The following is a 16,089-nucleotide window of genomic DNA, read 5'->3' on the forward strand; positions in this document are numbered from 1 at the left end:
CCCAAAACCTTCAAATTCTAGTAAAGCAATTATTGTAATCAACGGCGCTGACCAAAACAGGGGGGTTAAAAAAAAGGAAAATTCAAAATGATTTTGTTACGGGAAGCAGAAGCATAACTTTCGGTCAAGCAATTTCTGTGTTACATAATGTTCTCACTTCGTTTTCCAAAAGTCAAAGGTCACGACAGATAAAAGTATCATTTTTTCTAGGAACCAAAAAAAAGAAAGAAGAGGTACCCCTAAATGTTCACACATAGACATGTGCGTGTGTATATGTATATATAGTTAAAATTAGAAATCAAATCCTTAAAAAGCGTCATAGATGACGTAATTACCGTTTATCGATCTGACGTAATATAATCTCTATTGTGCTGCTTCTTTGGCTTCAATTCTAAAAGCTTTCTACCATTTTAGTGATTCCCAGGATTCTAGATTTACCTAATGAAATATTTCATAATAATAATAATACATCACAGCTCCTCGACCCAACTATGAATCCAATACTTCTGCAACCAAGAGCACAAACCCAATAAGAGTCCAGGCACGGATTTATAAACAAAGTCCAACGTCTTGGGCTTCTCAACAGCTGTCATACATCAGAGCATTTACATAGAACAGTTATTTAAGGTTTAGTTTCAACATCTTAAAGAAACAACTGAAATTCCACGAGGTACGGTTCACTGAGCATAATTTAAAACAAACTTATTTACGCGGCTTCAGCAAATCCCACTCTCATGTTGCTGTAGTCAAAGACTGTGTGGTAGGGACCCATAAAAACATCCCCCAAGATCCTGCATTGCAATCACATGAATTTGCATCTCAGTAACAACACAAAATCAGTGGTACAAGGTAATTCGTAACCAACATTCAGGTAAAAATGTTAACAAGAATAGACATACCAGAGAGGTCCACGTGGTGGGGCAACATCTAGAGCTGAGAATCCACTTATACATTGAGCTGCATCTCCCTCGCCCACTTTGAGGATGTACTGTTTGCCATCAACCAGCACATAATGAGAGAGCAGTGAGACTAATACTAAACACGCAACATTTACAAGATAATATGCCCAAAATGCAGTATTACTATCTCAAGTGGATGGGTGGTAATGACAGCAACAACGCATGCTAATCAGTGGATTATCAACCCACACAATCAAAGACAACAATCAAGTTTTTTGACTTCTTTTTACAAATATATTTCACAGCATTTCTCAATATGATCAAGTTGTATGAAAAAAAGATTGGGCCATAACTCTAGATTCCACTGCCACATTTCTCCCAAACAACCCCCCCCCCCCCACAACAAAAGAAAAAAAAATCACGCAACATCGACAAGATCACCATTTTTTATATGCTTGGTCCAAATGTCGCGTAAAGTCAAGCTAGTTAATCTCTCTTTTATAGTTAGCCAGACTATTGGTTGAAATATTGACCATTATTTTACCCTTTCTGGGGTCTTAATGTCTTGATCCATAGCATAAATGCCACTGCTGGAAGTGTTAAATTAAATTCAATACCCACACAAACAAAAGTAACAACAAAGCATCTCAACGTAGCTGTAAAGGATGCATCCAAACCTTGGAACAGAAGAATACAGAAAGAAATGCCATAAGAATATCCAAAACACATTATCATACCTGATCAGGAGTAAGGTCAAATATCTTTCCACCAATCGTAAAGGAAACAATAGGCAAGGAAGACAATCTGCTACAGTCAACAGCCGATTCTCCCATAGGACTAGGCAACCGATCACAGAGCTGGATTAACAATGAAAGTTAGAGCTAGCACAAATTGAATCATACCAAAGTATAATGGATAGAAATGAGGCACTTCAGCTCATTGATATGGTTAAGTATGCAAATATAATGGATAGAAATGTGATACTTGACCTCATTGACATAGTTAAGAATGCGCTCTTGTGTTTGGTTCTGCTTGAGCTGGTTCTGCATCCACACAACTGCCATCTCACAAGTAGAGCACATTGCATCATGGAAACCACCAGATGCTCTATGATTATTCTCAGGAACGACACTCTCAATGCCCATACTGATCACAGCAATTCCCAAAAAGAAAAATTATGGGGTGAATAGCAGTCTAGCAGATACTAATCAAATGTGTATGTGTCAGTATTTGGATGTTTATATATAAAGTAACATGATTGTCTGAGCATGTAGCAAGAGCTATATTCCGTTTAATATGTACAATAACAAGAAACTGGTCTGAGTATTACCTCACACCTCGAGACCCATCAAATGTGCACAAACCAATCTGTGAGCAAATTTTTTGAGGTTCATCCTGGCAAACATAAGAATGATAATCAGAAAACCAAACAAGCAAGTACTAGCTTATATAATCAACCATTTCTTATAGTGGCGCAGAGACAACTTAGCAGATACCTTAGCTAAAAGCATATTGATGATCTCCTCTCCATATTGTGAAACTACAGCCTTGCATTCTTGACTGACAATTCCAGTGGCTCCAATGGCATGGTTGACTTGAGTTATGATGGTCTGCAACAGATATATAATAAATCAACCAGCCATGCGACAGCAGTAACAAAGCATGCATAAATCAATGCAGATGACATAGTAAAGCATCAACAGTACAATGCCACAAAGACTGTGTCACAGGGCTCATGTCATGATATTGCCAGTATGAACACTAATAAATGCAGTCATTGTGACAAAAAAAAAAAGATCACGAATACGTATGCATCTAACTAAACACAAAGAGCTCTACATTTTGCCGCTATGAGATGGCAGATAATGAAAACCATCAACCTAAAATAACATATTCAATGACTTTGAAGTTCTACGATAAAAAGTCAGGAAAGATGTTCCCAATATGGCTTCTGAAAGAAGTATCAGAAATCGAGAGTGTTGATTTTCTCAGCATAGGCCATGACTCGTGCATATTTCATTATAGATAATGTACACAAATTAAAAAACTAATTTGGATAAAAGAAAAGGACATATCTATGCACACAAACAGAAAAAAGAAAAACCAAGTGTTGGGGTCAAACTAGACAAGCCTACTACAGTCACTCTGCACCATCTAAGTCATTCTAAACACAAAATACATCTCCAGAAAGGCAGAGATTTGCAGACAAAATTAACTACAAACTAGAACAAAAACATATTAATACACACCGTAGGGCCAGCCAACAAAGAGGTTCCTGAATCAGCAATTGCGGCACAGCCGCCAGCGCAAAATCCTGAAAGAGATATGGTAAATCAGGGTGTAAATCAATTAATGACAAAGACTAGGGACCGCGACTCCTTAAACCAAAATCTCCAATTATTTATGTTACCTGTTGTTTGGCCATCAATCATGACATCACCCATATCAAACTGCAAATAGAAGAGGCATCAGGCATATTTAGAGAACTTCAATAAGCCAATTCACCAAACATTTATGCATAGAGAAGTTCAGACCACCAACCTGCCAATATCCTTTCTGTGTGACAGGAACATATGTGTGCTCACCCTTGTAATGGTCAGGGTCCATCCCACCAAAAACAATTTCACCTCCTTCTTCCTCATCAGCATTTCGGTTAAACCAAAAGGAGAAAACTGGTTCATTGACAAGGCCTTGATTTACCATATTGTACCTGAAGCAGTTCCAAGTTTGAATCCCAAAATAGAAACCCTACAGTATTGACTAATAACAAAAGTAACATAAAATCTAAAACATCACATAAGAGAGTAAAGGCACAGCAACATACCACACGGGCACAGCCTTTCCAACAGAAATCTCTTGGAAGCCAAGTCCAAGTATGCCATCAAACTTGGCCAGCAAGAAAGTGAGGCTGGGCTCCCTAGTTGCCTCAATAAATTCCTAAATCATACTGCAAATATCAGTACAAACTAGAATTTGAAAAAATTGGTATTAATCAATACAATAGCAATTAGAAGTAACAAAAGACCAAGACCTTAAAGCTACCTGATCTTTGACCACAAGATCACCGATTTTGACATGGTCTTCACTAAAAAAACCAGAAATAGCTCCAGTTCCATAATGGATATCAGCCGATTTACCTGTTGAAGGATCGAAACATAATAAGCTTTCTGTGATAATGTCATCTACAGATTGAACTCCTCTAATCAAAGTATTATTGCACTGCTCTCATATAAGGCAATAATTCATGATCTCATGTACATAAAAAAATGCCCATTCAAATTCCGCTATATTGTGCATACATTAAAGTGTTTAATGGGAAGATCTAGGTACAGTCATCTATAATTGGTACATGAGATCATGCATCTGTGCACAAATTTCCAAAGAAAAGCAAATCAAGTTACAGAATTCCTTCTGTGTAAATCCATCATACAAGATGAAGCAAAGTTAAGAAGAAATAGACCGTCATCATAGGGCATATCATGCATAGCCCATTTACAAAGAAATCATGACTAAGAAGCATACTATCAGCAGTTTAATGACACAATTAACAAAAGAAATTTTATATAACTGCAACAATGCAGTAAAGTTCAACATAAACTTAAATGACTACAAACTAATCTAGAGAAATTTTTTTTTTGATAACATCAAAATGAGTAAGAAGCAGGAGCAAACCATTCTTCTTGTAGGTACTTGAGCGGCCTGACCTGTACTTGGAATGGAAATAGCATGCAATCTGCAGCAGATGCAAAATCATTTCACTCTCAAATACCATAATAGAGATATATGCATTTGCAAAGTATAAAGGCAATTGAAAACAGGAATATGGAGACAAGCATAGAACTAACCGAGAAATAACACTTAGAAGAGGGCACCCACAAATTTGAACTACCAGTGTCAAATATCACAGTGAAATTTTGCGGGGGTGTGCCAATACCAATCTCACCAAAGTACTGAGCATCCATGTAGTTCTTCAGCGCAACAATATCAGCATCCCCTGACTCTCCTAAGTTTCCACGAAGAGAATATTTTCTGATAGAAGTTCTGAATGACTCTCCTTCCTTGGAGTCAAGGCGGGCAGCCACTCTGTTGTTCAGGTCAAACTTCCTCTTTTTAAGTCCGATTCTGTATAACCCACCGTTTGGTGTCGAGAACACCACAGGAAACAGAAGCAAACAAAGGAAGAAACCGGCTGTAATAGATTTGAATACCATTCCCATGTTGACAAGTAACTGCAAATTTTTATAAAATAGAGTTAAATTAAGATGAACGTGATTAAAAAAGAAAAAGGCACTATCTACTGCAAACTAAATACTTTTTATATATGTCCCATGATACCAGCTGATTTCTTAAATATGTTTCAGAAGTAGACAACAACCAAGTTGATGGAAACATACACATTACACACATTTGATCATTTCTACATCAATAAATGCCAATTCCATGTCAAAACAATTGATATTTATCATACATAATGATAACCACCAAAAGTAATGAGGAACTCTTGCAACTAATTTGAAGAATATCATTTTCAAATAGATGTTAAACAAACCAATATCTAGAATTACATTTGCTAAGCTGAAATATTTTTGTAAATAAGCTAAAATATCTAGTTGATACATAAGGTCAAACAATATTACAAATTATTCGCTCAATACACACTCAATAATCATACCCTAAGGTCAAAACGGACAATACATAGTCAATAGATACAGTACTCAGTTTTCTCAGCTACTCACCACCTATCGTCTTATTTTCTCAGCAACCAAACAGTACAGAACATAACACAACATAGAGAAAGTCAAACTGGAAATGGACATTAATCACATCAACAAAATAATAATTAAAATTAAGATCGTAATCAGAAATTAAAGAGAGCAAGTTCCGTTATGGAGTTAAAGTTACTCACAGTCTCTTTCGATGATCGATACAGAAAAATGCTTGTGAGCAGAGATAATCGAAAGGATGTTAGATATTTTAAATAGAAATTTAAAATTCTCTATTGTTCGGTTGTTTAAGAATTAATTAATTTATGGGGTACTTAGGAAAACGAGGAGCGGACACGTGTCTTTGATGAGATATTCTTTTCTTAGCGGTTAAGGGTTTGAGCTTTGCACTTCGAAAATTTTGTGGAGTTTTCGATTTCCTGGTTCGGAGACTATCGCGCTTGATGTTGTTGCAGTAGCTGTGATTGTCCGATTAGCTTGACCCTACATTTTAAATTGGGATAATCACATGGGGATCCCTAATGTTTGGAGAAAACGACAAGTAATGACGTATTATAACTTTTTATATGCGGCCCCACCATCGAATCTCCGTGGCAATCCATTAATAAGAAGGATAATTTCAGCAGTATGCCCCCAAAATCAGTTCATTGAAGGATTAGTCCCGTCTTTCCATATCATTAAAAAAAAAAAAAAAAATCAAGTGTTTCCAAAATTGTGGTAAATTTTCAAATAATCATTTATTTAAAAACATTCGCAAATTGAGTGTCCTGGTTTATTTTTGTAAAACTCAAAATCGAGATGCCAATATTATTACCTCCTTAGTTTATTTTATTATAATTAATTAGTAATTAATATACCATATAATTTCAATAAATTAACACTTGATAAATTAATAATTCCTATTATATATAATTACTTCTTTTATGGCCTTGATTTGGTCTAATAGACTAAATTAATAATTTCAATAAATTAATAAGACAACAAAAATTTGAGGAAATTTTTATATAACCCTATGGTCCTCTTTATATTATAAATTCATAATTTATTAAAATTATAAATATAGTTGTTATGATATTTTATTAAATAAAATACAATTTTATTATTACTTTTTTCTTGAAATTTAAACGTAGTTGGATCTTATCTCTATTTTTTGTTGAATTTCGAAGTTATAAGGTTGGATTCTCAAATTGCAATAATTTTGAATTTATTTTTGGTTAATTTAATGTATGTTTAGTGAGTTAATTCTTATTGATTGATTAGATTGGTAAAATATATATGAATTTTTAACTGACTATATGATAAAATCTCTCTATAGTGATACTTTATTTAGGAATAATCTCTATATATTCATAAACAATTATGGTCTCAATTTGTACCAATTATAAATAAGAATAAACTCCGCGTTATTATAAATTATAATTATTCAACATCTCATCTTAAGGAACTTGCCTTCACATAGTAATAATTATTTGTAAATTCTAAAAAATATATGTTGTGTTACATTAAAGATTTAAGATAAAATAAGATATTTCTTTAAGTTGTTTGGGATAATGATTTGTGCAATGTCTAGTATTTATAAAATTTTTATTGAGAAAAAACATTAAAAAAATAAACATTTAGATTTTTAAGATGACTTTACATAAAACTACATACTAATTTTTTTAAACTACATCTATCTTATTTATCAATTTCTACACATTGAATGTGACATATTCTTTTCATTAATTATTAGTATAGTGGATATTTTACCTCTATATTACTTGTATTGAGGATCATTAAATGAAAGTATTAATTTTTATAATTACACCTATATTAAGTTATAACCTCCTCATAGTTAGTTTGATCCCAACAATGTTACTATAGAGAGATTTTACTATACTTATGAATGCTTATTTAATTGTAAATACACTCTATTAATTAATAAATTATTAATCTATCAATTAATTTAATACCTATTTTAATTAATAGATTTTATATAGTCTCAATGCTATTAATTTTTAGAGGCTTTACTATATCCATTTCTTTCACAGTTAATCAATTTTTTTTAACATATTTTTGAAACACAAGTAGTGCAAGCAATTTCAAGTTTAGAGGGGATGTAATTTCAACATCAATTTAAAAATTATTGTAGTTACTCAAGAAATTAAGAATTATCACTATTTTATTATCCTCAAAATTAAACTGAGTAGTTTTTAAATAATTTTATTTATCTGGCGACTAAAAAAATTAGTTTGGGATTTGCCCATCGCCCCCTGTAAGCAAATCTAAAAGGACTTGAAAAGACTTTATGCTGTCTCCGTGTGAAATGTGAATAGGGCTTATATCAAATTTCGGGTAAGCTAGCCTCACAAGTCACAACTCCTGACCCACACCAAGAAGAAACGTGCGTATGCTGGCTACGAGTCAACTCTTAAACCATTCTTGTTAGTTGTTGATGATATTTAATTGCTCGGAATAGTATAGAAATTAGCTCAAACAATAAAGCTAAAGAAGGAATGTATGCAATATTCATAGCTTGGCTAGATCGCACTTGCACAATAGGCTAAATATGATCAACTTATGATGGGCAACTTTTAACTTCAGTCATAGCACAAAAGGCCAATACCTCTAGCCTAGCAATAGCAAATTTCGCCGGAAGTGTGAGCAACTGCAAGGGTGAATTATCTGACATTCTCACCTCAATTCTCTTAACTTTTCTAATTAATTAAAGAACCATTAATGTCCTTTGAAGGAGGGTTATATATGCGAAATTATTCATAATAATGAATGCAGCCTTAGAGTTTCTATAAACGGAACACAAACTAGCTAGCTATGGGCATAAGTTACGGTTAGGTCTAGAACAAAACTTTACTTTATCTAGTATTAACATATATATATAACTCTTATATTAAGTCTGCTTTCATTCTTAAAAAAAAATGGAATTAGTTATTAGTGATTAGTATATAAGTTTATGATTCTAATTCATACTCAAAAGTTAGCTCAAGAATCGAGAGTTACCTTAGGTTTATATAATAGTTAACTTCCTTAACACCTCATCAATATTGAGCCAATGTGGAATAATCTGCTCAACACCCCCATCACATTCAGGTCGATATTTTTGTATTATTCTTGTCACGTGGTAAGTTAGTGTGAGACTACTTATGGAAAAATACCCTCATTTTATTGCAAAAAATGAGTAGCTAGTTACGATCAAACTCAAATCAAAATGAAATTCAGTAAATGCATGCATATTTGTTAGCTAATATGCTCAATGTGATTCATCATGGACTAGACAGACGATGCTAATCAATGACACCTTGAGACAGTAAGAACGAGTGAACGACAAATATTAATCACAGCTTCTTGCATAACTTCTTCGATTTCGTAATCAACTGTTATAAAAGATCCAACTTTTTAATGTACATACAACAAACAGAAACAAAAATAAACTTGTTTGTAATGAAACATACTGCCTATGTTCCCGTTTGAGAGCTTTTTCTAAAGATTTTGGCACTATCTCTACAGCCGGTTGCTCAAGACTGTTCGATCTTCTCGCTGGTGTTTCTAGCAGTACTAGGGCTGTTGTTGTTACCATTGTGGTTTTGGTGATCATTATTGCCTATAATGGAGGCGATGGCTGATACTAGAGCTGCAGTGAAGCCTGGATCCGACGTAATGGCGGCCGTTGCTGCACTGATGTTGTCACTGATCAGCGAGGCTGCTTGGATCCGATTTTGAGCCGAATCATATGGATGCTCCAATCCCAGAGAGCTCAGCAGCCCTAAGAAATTTGATTGATAATTATTATCAATAAGAGCCGGACCAAGACCGTGTGACATGGGCACAAAATTGTGTGGCAAGTTATTTGGAGAAGTGAAATGGAATTGCCCCAGTGGCCTTTGAAATTGTAAAGGATTTGGACTGTGAGTGAGGTCTAATGTAACAGTAGGAAACGGTGCAGAAGCAGAAAGTGATGCCGAGCTTGGTGAGAAGGGTAGTACATTATTTTTGGCTAATAAATTTGGGCTCATGATTAGGCCATCTGCACTTGGCATTGATCCCGAAAGCAGCATCGACGCAGCAGCTGATGTGGTTGATGCCATTGACATGGCCGCCGGAGGCAGCGGATGGTTGTGATTGCCTTCGTAAGTAGTCATAAGTATTGTTCGGTCTTGCGAGCATCTTTGTACCTGATTAAAAATAAAACTTATTTAATTAACAAAGGACAAAATACTCTCTTTCCAAGGTAACAATTCTTAAGCACAAAGACTGATTGATTTGATAAAAAAAAAAAAAAAGTTTTCCTATCAACTCCGAATGCTGATAAATATTGGTCCCAAATTTAACTAAATTATGTGAATATTTGGAAAAAAGAAAAGGACTCTTACTTAAAGAAGCAGAAAAAGAGAAGAATTAGTATAATTACTTGTTTGCGGACGGGACAACCAGAAGCCATGGTGCAGCGATAATAAGCTCGAGGGCAAGGGTTTCCTTTAGCCATTTTTTGTCCATACTTTCTCCATTGACATCCATCAGAGATCTGTAAATTAACAAATTAACAAAGATTTATATAAAGATTTAAAATTTTTCATGAACAATGATTATAGAGACAATTAAAAAGTACTCCTAGGCAAGAAAAAAATTAATAATTATAATTAAGTGATTAATAATACTGCGGCAGAATTATGGCATCTATAATTAATGAGTTAGTTTTACACCTCTCTTTTGACTAAACTTCTTAGCTTGTACTTCAAAAATATCAGGCGCAGCTGGCTACTACATTGCCATCTCAAAGTTGTTATATACGCTCACCATTTTTGAATCTCTTTTTGTTATTATATCTGGCTACATATTACTAAACTTCTGCGCCAATGGCAAGAAATAATTGTATGAATTGAAGATTGCTCAGTTTTATTCATACCATGGATGCTTCTGATCGAGCACGAACTGAGACACGAGCTCTTCTGATCAAGGACGTGGTCTGTGACTGTGAAGCAGCTTGTTCAACATCTCTTGATGAATTATTATTATTAAACCTTGCAACTTTTTTAGCTCGTTGACCATCATCTGGGGTTACTTCTCTTTCAGTTCTGTCACTGATGTTCCTCTTACCCATTTGATGATCATCCAATGCAACAATTTCATCATCACTTCGTGCTTCCATCGACTCAACAATCTTAAATTCCCTAAATCTTGTTGTATCCTCCGAAGAATTACATAACGAAACTTTATGATCGTCTTTTCCAGCTTGACCCAGATCCATAAATTGTCGTGCAACACCAACGTTTTCGTCATTTATCATCTAGAATTGAAAGCCCCACATAAATATTGTGTCTATAGCTTGAAATATATGAATAAACGTAAATAAATATGAAATTAATTGTGACCTTATTATGTGGTGTAATTACACCCAATAATAAATTAATTAATTACCTCACGGCCTGCTGTGCTTCCAGCTAATTTTCCAGTCGGTTCGAGCTGAGTAAGTGCACAGAGATGCAATTGCAATGCACGATAGTCATTGTTAACTTGATTAAGCAGGGATCTTAAACGTTGATTTTCGACACTCATTTTGTTCAGGTCAGCCCGGAGAACTGCCAACTGTAACAGGAGGAATTATATTCTTTAATTTTTTATATACATGAACATACATATACATATCAAAAGTTATATTAATTAATTACAAATCTAATTAAGCTAGAGAAATTAATTAATATTCATAGCCTTGATCACTTAATTACCTTAATTTTTTTATCATGTTTCTTGTGCTCGATATTCCTTGATGATATTCCAGTATCGACATTTCTGGATCTTTCATTGGTTGTATTAGCAGTTGAAAGATTTAAACCAGTCTGCAGCATGAAAAAAAAATGATAAATGATAAAAAATTAACAAGAAATATTCCAAAATCATTTAAATCAAATACCATGCAATAATATTTAAGCTTACATTAATATCGAGTTTGATTCTTTCTTCATGTTCATCAAAAGCTGATGAGCTCTCTGTCTTGACACGATCAACTCTAAACGTTTCTTGACGATCATCGGAAGCTTTAAGATGATGGTGCTGACTATCATCATGAGCAAAGAAGTTCATCTCATTGACCACTCGTTTCTCATCACGATGATCTTCACCGTTGATCAGATCATTATCTTTGGCCATGATGATGTCGCGCTTACATATAGCAGCAGCAGCTGTATCAAAGAGGAGTCCCACTGAATTGTCCATATATATAGATATGAATATATGATGAAATTGAGACAAGAGAGGAAAAGAAAAGAAAAGAAAAAGAAAAGAAAAGAAAAGGAATAGGGACAAGAGAGAGTGAAAGAGAAGCTTGAGAGTGTGGAGTCTGAATAAGCAAAGGACTCGGCAATAAAAAGGGTTTGGTCCAAGACGAAAAATGAATGTGAAAATTGAAAAAAGAGATTGAAGTTTCTTGTTAGTCTTACTTTAAAAAGGGTTTTTAGATTTTATGAGTTTGAGCGTGAGGTAAGGTGGTGCGTCAAGAGACAGATGGCCGTTAAGTATCAAAGTCATAAAAGAGAGAAGGGATCAAAAGGGAGGTGAGATATATGAAGGTCCTTAGGCTTAGGTTAAAGCCAAATAAATAATAACAAATAAAAGTAGTTATATAATAAATTATTGTAACTATTATAAAGAGAATGAATTTAACAATAATGTAATTCTCATTAAGAGTATGAAATTTTATTTTTTTTACATGTACATCCAATGAAATTATAACACATATGTATATGTGTGATGCGCCTGTGGATTATAAACATAAAAAATTGATTAAGAGCGAAAATATGTACTTAATATCCAGACTCGATAAAATACACACACATATGTTGTATATTATTGGAGAAATGTCAAATTAAGAAAAATAATTCACATAGAAGCTTAATTTTTAAATTTTTTTTATTTATAATACTAAGTAAATAGAAATTTTTTTTTATAGATAATGTCTAATAATGTGTTTATTTTGATAACATAGAACCTAATATAGATAAGCACAATTGATATCTTCAAGACACACACACACACACATAATTTACTATTCATGCATTTCAATATTTCTTTTGAATTTTCTTGCATTTCAAATTATCCATTGACCATTTTTGTTTTCAATCACACCCATATGCCATGTTAAAAAAAAAAAAAAGATTTTCGGAAATTGAAAACTAATATTGAATTAGATTAATATTTAGTTAATTGTAGTTCGTGTTTTAGATGAAAATGTCAAAGATATTACTTGGAAACTATAGAGATGGTGCTGCAAGCAACACTTTATTATTCATTTGTGCGTCCAAAAGAATCTCAAGTGACCCATGATAAAATTAATTTTGAAGTCCGACATGTGTCGACAAGAAAACCGAGGAAGAAAGTTCTGTGAGTTTGACTGGATCTACAATGGACGGTCCTGATTGGCTGGGTGCATCCCACATGAAGCGGAAATTAGTAAAAGTCAATGATTTTGACGGCCACTGTTATCTGACTAGTACTCGGGACCCACCGCATAGTTTGAACGTTGACGTTTTGGGATCACTACTGTCTACCTGCATAAAATGAAAAAAAAAATTAATAAATAAATATAATGCAATTTTTAAATAATCTGATTCGTGAACCAAAGGAAGTAAGGATAAAAGCCTTCTGGCTCCAGCAAATAGCAAACTGAAGGAAACATGAGACTTGAGGATATTTGACATTTTCAAAAATATTTCCAGTAAATCAATTAAAAAAAAATTATATTTGGCGTTACAACATGTGTTTTTTTCTATTATTATTTTAACATTTGGGATGAATTTTGGGAATAAAAAATTTATGAGAGAACTAAGTAGTAGAAAAAATTTCTATGGTGTCATTCTCCCTATAACGCTTGTATAAACTCTATTTATACAAATTAAGGAATTATGCAGCATATTGAATGGTCGTCCTACGTCCCATATTATTTATTCTGAAAAATGTGAGACATGACAATAATATTAATTTTGGTCCATCAATCTACACAAATAAAAGTTTTTTAAAAAAACATGTACTATGTAGTGTTATTGAATTTTTGGTCTTATTTGGTATTGAGATTGCGCAATTGTAGTTAATTTAAAAACTACAATACTAAAGTGTCTAAGTAAATATTTGTTGTTGTAGTTTAAAAGTTAAGATGATTTGATTCCATACTGGCGTAATATAAAATTTGTAATATATTTATCAAAATTATTATATAAAATTTATACTTTACACGTATATTCTCAACTTTTATTTTTTGTAATTACAAATCATTGCATCGTAGTTCTGATGTCTATCTATCTATTGAGTGATAGACCGAAAGTATCTTGCATAGAAAGTCAATCGAAGCTACATGCAGAAGACAAAAAGAACCCATCTACGTACCTTTCAGTCACGTTAACATTATCTTATTATACACCTTGTCAAAACAATTAGCGTTTGGGATTTGGAGCGATGATGCTGATGCCATAACGTTTGAAATCAAAACTCAAAGCTGAAACTAATGCCATCATTTTGTCTGATGGGCGGACGATGAAAGACTTCAATTGTACCCTAACTTTGAATAAATACGTTGTGATGATATATGATTGTATCGAGCTTTTATTTTCTTTTCTTCTTCTTTTCTTCTTTGTTTTTTTCTAGTTATTCAAAGAAGAAGCTTCAAGATTCAAAGATTTAATCGATCGAAGAAAAACGTTGATGTATATTTGCATGTGCCGGCTGCTATGATCACTATCTGCTGTGATCATCGTTTAATTTCAATCAAATTAGTTAAAGCTGTCGTAAGAGTGTCATGGATTGCATCTGATTATCGTGATTTCATAGCTAGAGTTGTGTGATTTTTATATCATAAAATTTTATTCGTTTTAATAAAGAGTTACATTAACTTATATAATGATATCAATTGGTTTAACTGATGCTAAAATCTTTTGATTAGCGTGACCGATCATTCCAGAGCTAGAGTTGTAAGATCTTTATGCTACAAAACTTTATCCGCCCGTTTCAATAAAGAATTATGTTAACTTATTTAATAATATTAATTGATGTAACTAATAAAATCTCTTGCGATGATAGTATCTTGAATACGATTCAAGTTCTACCCACTCTAAAATTTTGAAAGGAAAAAAAAAATTAATTTACAATTACAAAATATTTCTGAAAAAAAAATATATGTATAACGCATTGACTTCTAATCCAATCCTTCCATCACACTTTGACATTAATCTATCCATCACAATTATTTTTATTAAATTCTTTTTATCTTCAGCGACCGACTTCGTGTGAGCATGTATGTGAACAAATGACTTTATTTTCTTCCCCGCTAATTAGGTCATTAGTTAATTTACTCAAATAAAGCATAATGGTTCTTGATTAATTCCAGAAACTAAACTATAACGCATGTATTCTGATGGGTTACTTGTGCTAATTCAAACACCCGACATGCTTAGTTGCGCTGCTGATAAAACTACAAAAGTCAAGATTTGGCAAATCCGTATATTTGTTCATTAGAGAACAGAGATTATTTGGTGAGTTAGCGTGGAAAAGCGGTAGTCTTTCATTAAAAGGATATAAAAAAGAATTAAACTAATTAAATTAAATTAAGCTGAAAAGGTCCCCAAATTTAATGCCTTAATTTATGTGGATGCACGTGAAAGTGATAAAAAGAAAAAAGAAAAAAGAAAAAAAGAGAGAGGGTCGAATTAAGAGACTTTGACCAAAAAGAGAAAGGGTCGCACACACAATCTGTTTTGTGTTCTGACAAAACGATAATACTAGTTTAAGAATAATTATTAATGTTAGACTAATTAGGGTTAAGCAATTGACCGGTGGCTCACGGAACCATCATAGTAAAATTAAATTATCAAATTTAATCAAATGAATTTGGGGCAAAAAAAAAAATAATAATAAAGTGGCTCGCAGCTAAAGTCAGATTGCATGACGCGCGCATGCTGCCGGTAATTTTATTATTACCCTTTATTAATTGTTAGGGTAGGCGGCATGCATGGCTACGCTCGTGGCTTATTACCAATTATGACTTCTTTTTGTTTTTTTTTTTTTTCTTTTTCCCCTTTTAATTTTTCTAATTATTCTACATGATTAGATGAGAATTTAACTGTTAGTATTATAAATATTTACACTCACCTTCATTGTTTTGCCAAGAAGTGAGTCTTCTATACCTATCTCTCTTTTTATTTTCTTTAATTGAAATAGATGAATAATATATTTTAAAAAAAATTAAAAAAGAAAACTCGGAATGCTTCCTTGAGGAACATTTAGAATATTTTCCTGAAAGACATTCTCAATTATTCATGCTTATTAGGAAAATGATACTGAGCATTTTGCGAAGAAGCACCCACAAATGTTTTTTTAAAAAAATAGAGGAAAACGAATTTAGATTCAATGCAGATGTAGATTTCGTGTGTAATTTTTAAAACTTTTGATTAGTACTTATTAAGTAAGAGAATATGGTTAATTAAATC

At 33.1% G+C, this 16,089-nt stretch overlaps 2 protein-coding genes across 2 annotated transcripts; both read right to left on the bottom strand.

Moving 5' to 3' along the window:
- Positions 1–523: 523 nt before the first annotated feature.
- LOC102620813 (aspartic proteinase A1) lies at positions 524–5,973 on the bottom strand. The gene is made up of 14 exons (XM_006474972.3): positions 5,806–5,973; positions 4,745–5,128; positions 4,572–4,632; positions 3,942–4,036; positions 3,724–3,836; positions 3,441–3,609; positions 3,310–3,349; positions 3,149–3,213; positions 2,396–2,509; positions 2,230–2,294; positions 1,889–2,045; positions 1,637–1,756; positions 900–988; positions 524–791 (listed from the first exon to the last, which is right to left on the bottom strand). The coding sequence occupies exons 2-14, from the start codon at positions 5,114–5,116 to the stop codon at positions 707–709; spliced, it is 1,545 nt and encodes a 514-aa protein (XP_006475035.1). The 5' UTR covers positions 5,117–5,128; positions 5,806–5,973; the 3' UTR covers positions 524–706.
- Positions 5,974–8,947: 2,974 nt separating this feature from the next.
- LOC102620550 (probable WRKY transcription factor 31) lies at positions 8,948–12,034 on the bottom strand. The gene is made up of 6 exons (XM_006474971.4): positions 11,552–12,034; positions 11,344–11,454; positions 11,036–11,203; positions 10,524–10,904; positions 10,029–10,142; positions 8,948–9,792 (listed from the first exon to the last, which is right to left on the bottom strand). The coding sequence occupies exons 1-6, from the start codon at positions 11,828–11,830 to the stop codon at positions 9,136–9,138; spliced, it is 1,710 nt and encodes a 569-aa protein (XP_006475034.1). The 5' UTR covers positions 11,831–12,034; the 3' UTR covers positions 8,948–9,135.
- Between the last annotated feature and the right edge of the window lie 4,055 nt (positions 12,035–16,089).

The sequence above is a fragment of the Citrus sinensis genome, chromosome 9 (assembly GCF_022201045.2).
Source record: "Citrus sinensis cultivar Valencia sweet orange chromosome 9, DVS_A1.0, whole genome shotgun sequence".
Classification (NCBI taxonomy): Eukaryota; Viridiplantae; Streptophyta; class Magnoliopsida; order Sapindales; family Rutaceae; genus Citrus; species Citrus sinensis.

What these genes read in the sequence shown, in the direction of transcription:
- LOC102620813 (XM_006474972.3), bottom strand. Translation starts at nt 5,116, where the DNA reads ATGGGAATGGTATTCAAATCTATTACAGCCGGTTTCTTCCTTTGTTTG. An exon ending in CTTCTAAGTGTTATTTCTCG is followed by an intron (nt 4,633 to 4,744) that starts GTTAGTTCTATG and finishes CATCTGCTGCAG; the next exon opens with ATTGCATGCTATTTCCATTC. An exon ending in ATCTTGTGGTCAAAGATCAG is followed by an intron (nt 3,837 to 3,941) that starts GTAGCTTTAAGG and finishes AGTATGATTTAG; the next exon opens with GAATTTATTGAGGCAACTAG.
- LOC102620550 (XM_006474971.4), bottom strand. Translation starts at nt 11,830, where the DNA reads ATGGACAATTCAGTGGGACTCCTCTTTGATACAGCTGCTGCTGCTATA. An exon ending in GAATCAAACTCGATATTAAT is followed by an intron (nt 11,455 to 11,551) that starts GTAAGCTTAAAT and finishes TTCATGCTGCAG; the next exon opens with ACTGGTTTAAATCTTTCAAC. An exon ending in CTCGATCAGAAGCATCCATG is followed by an intron (nt 10,143 to 10,523) that starts GTATGAATAAAA and finishes GTTAATTTACAG; the next exon opens with ATCTCTGATGGATGTCAATG.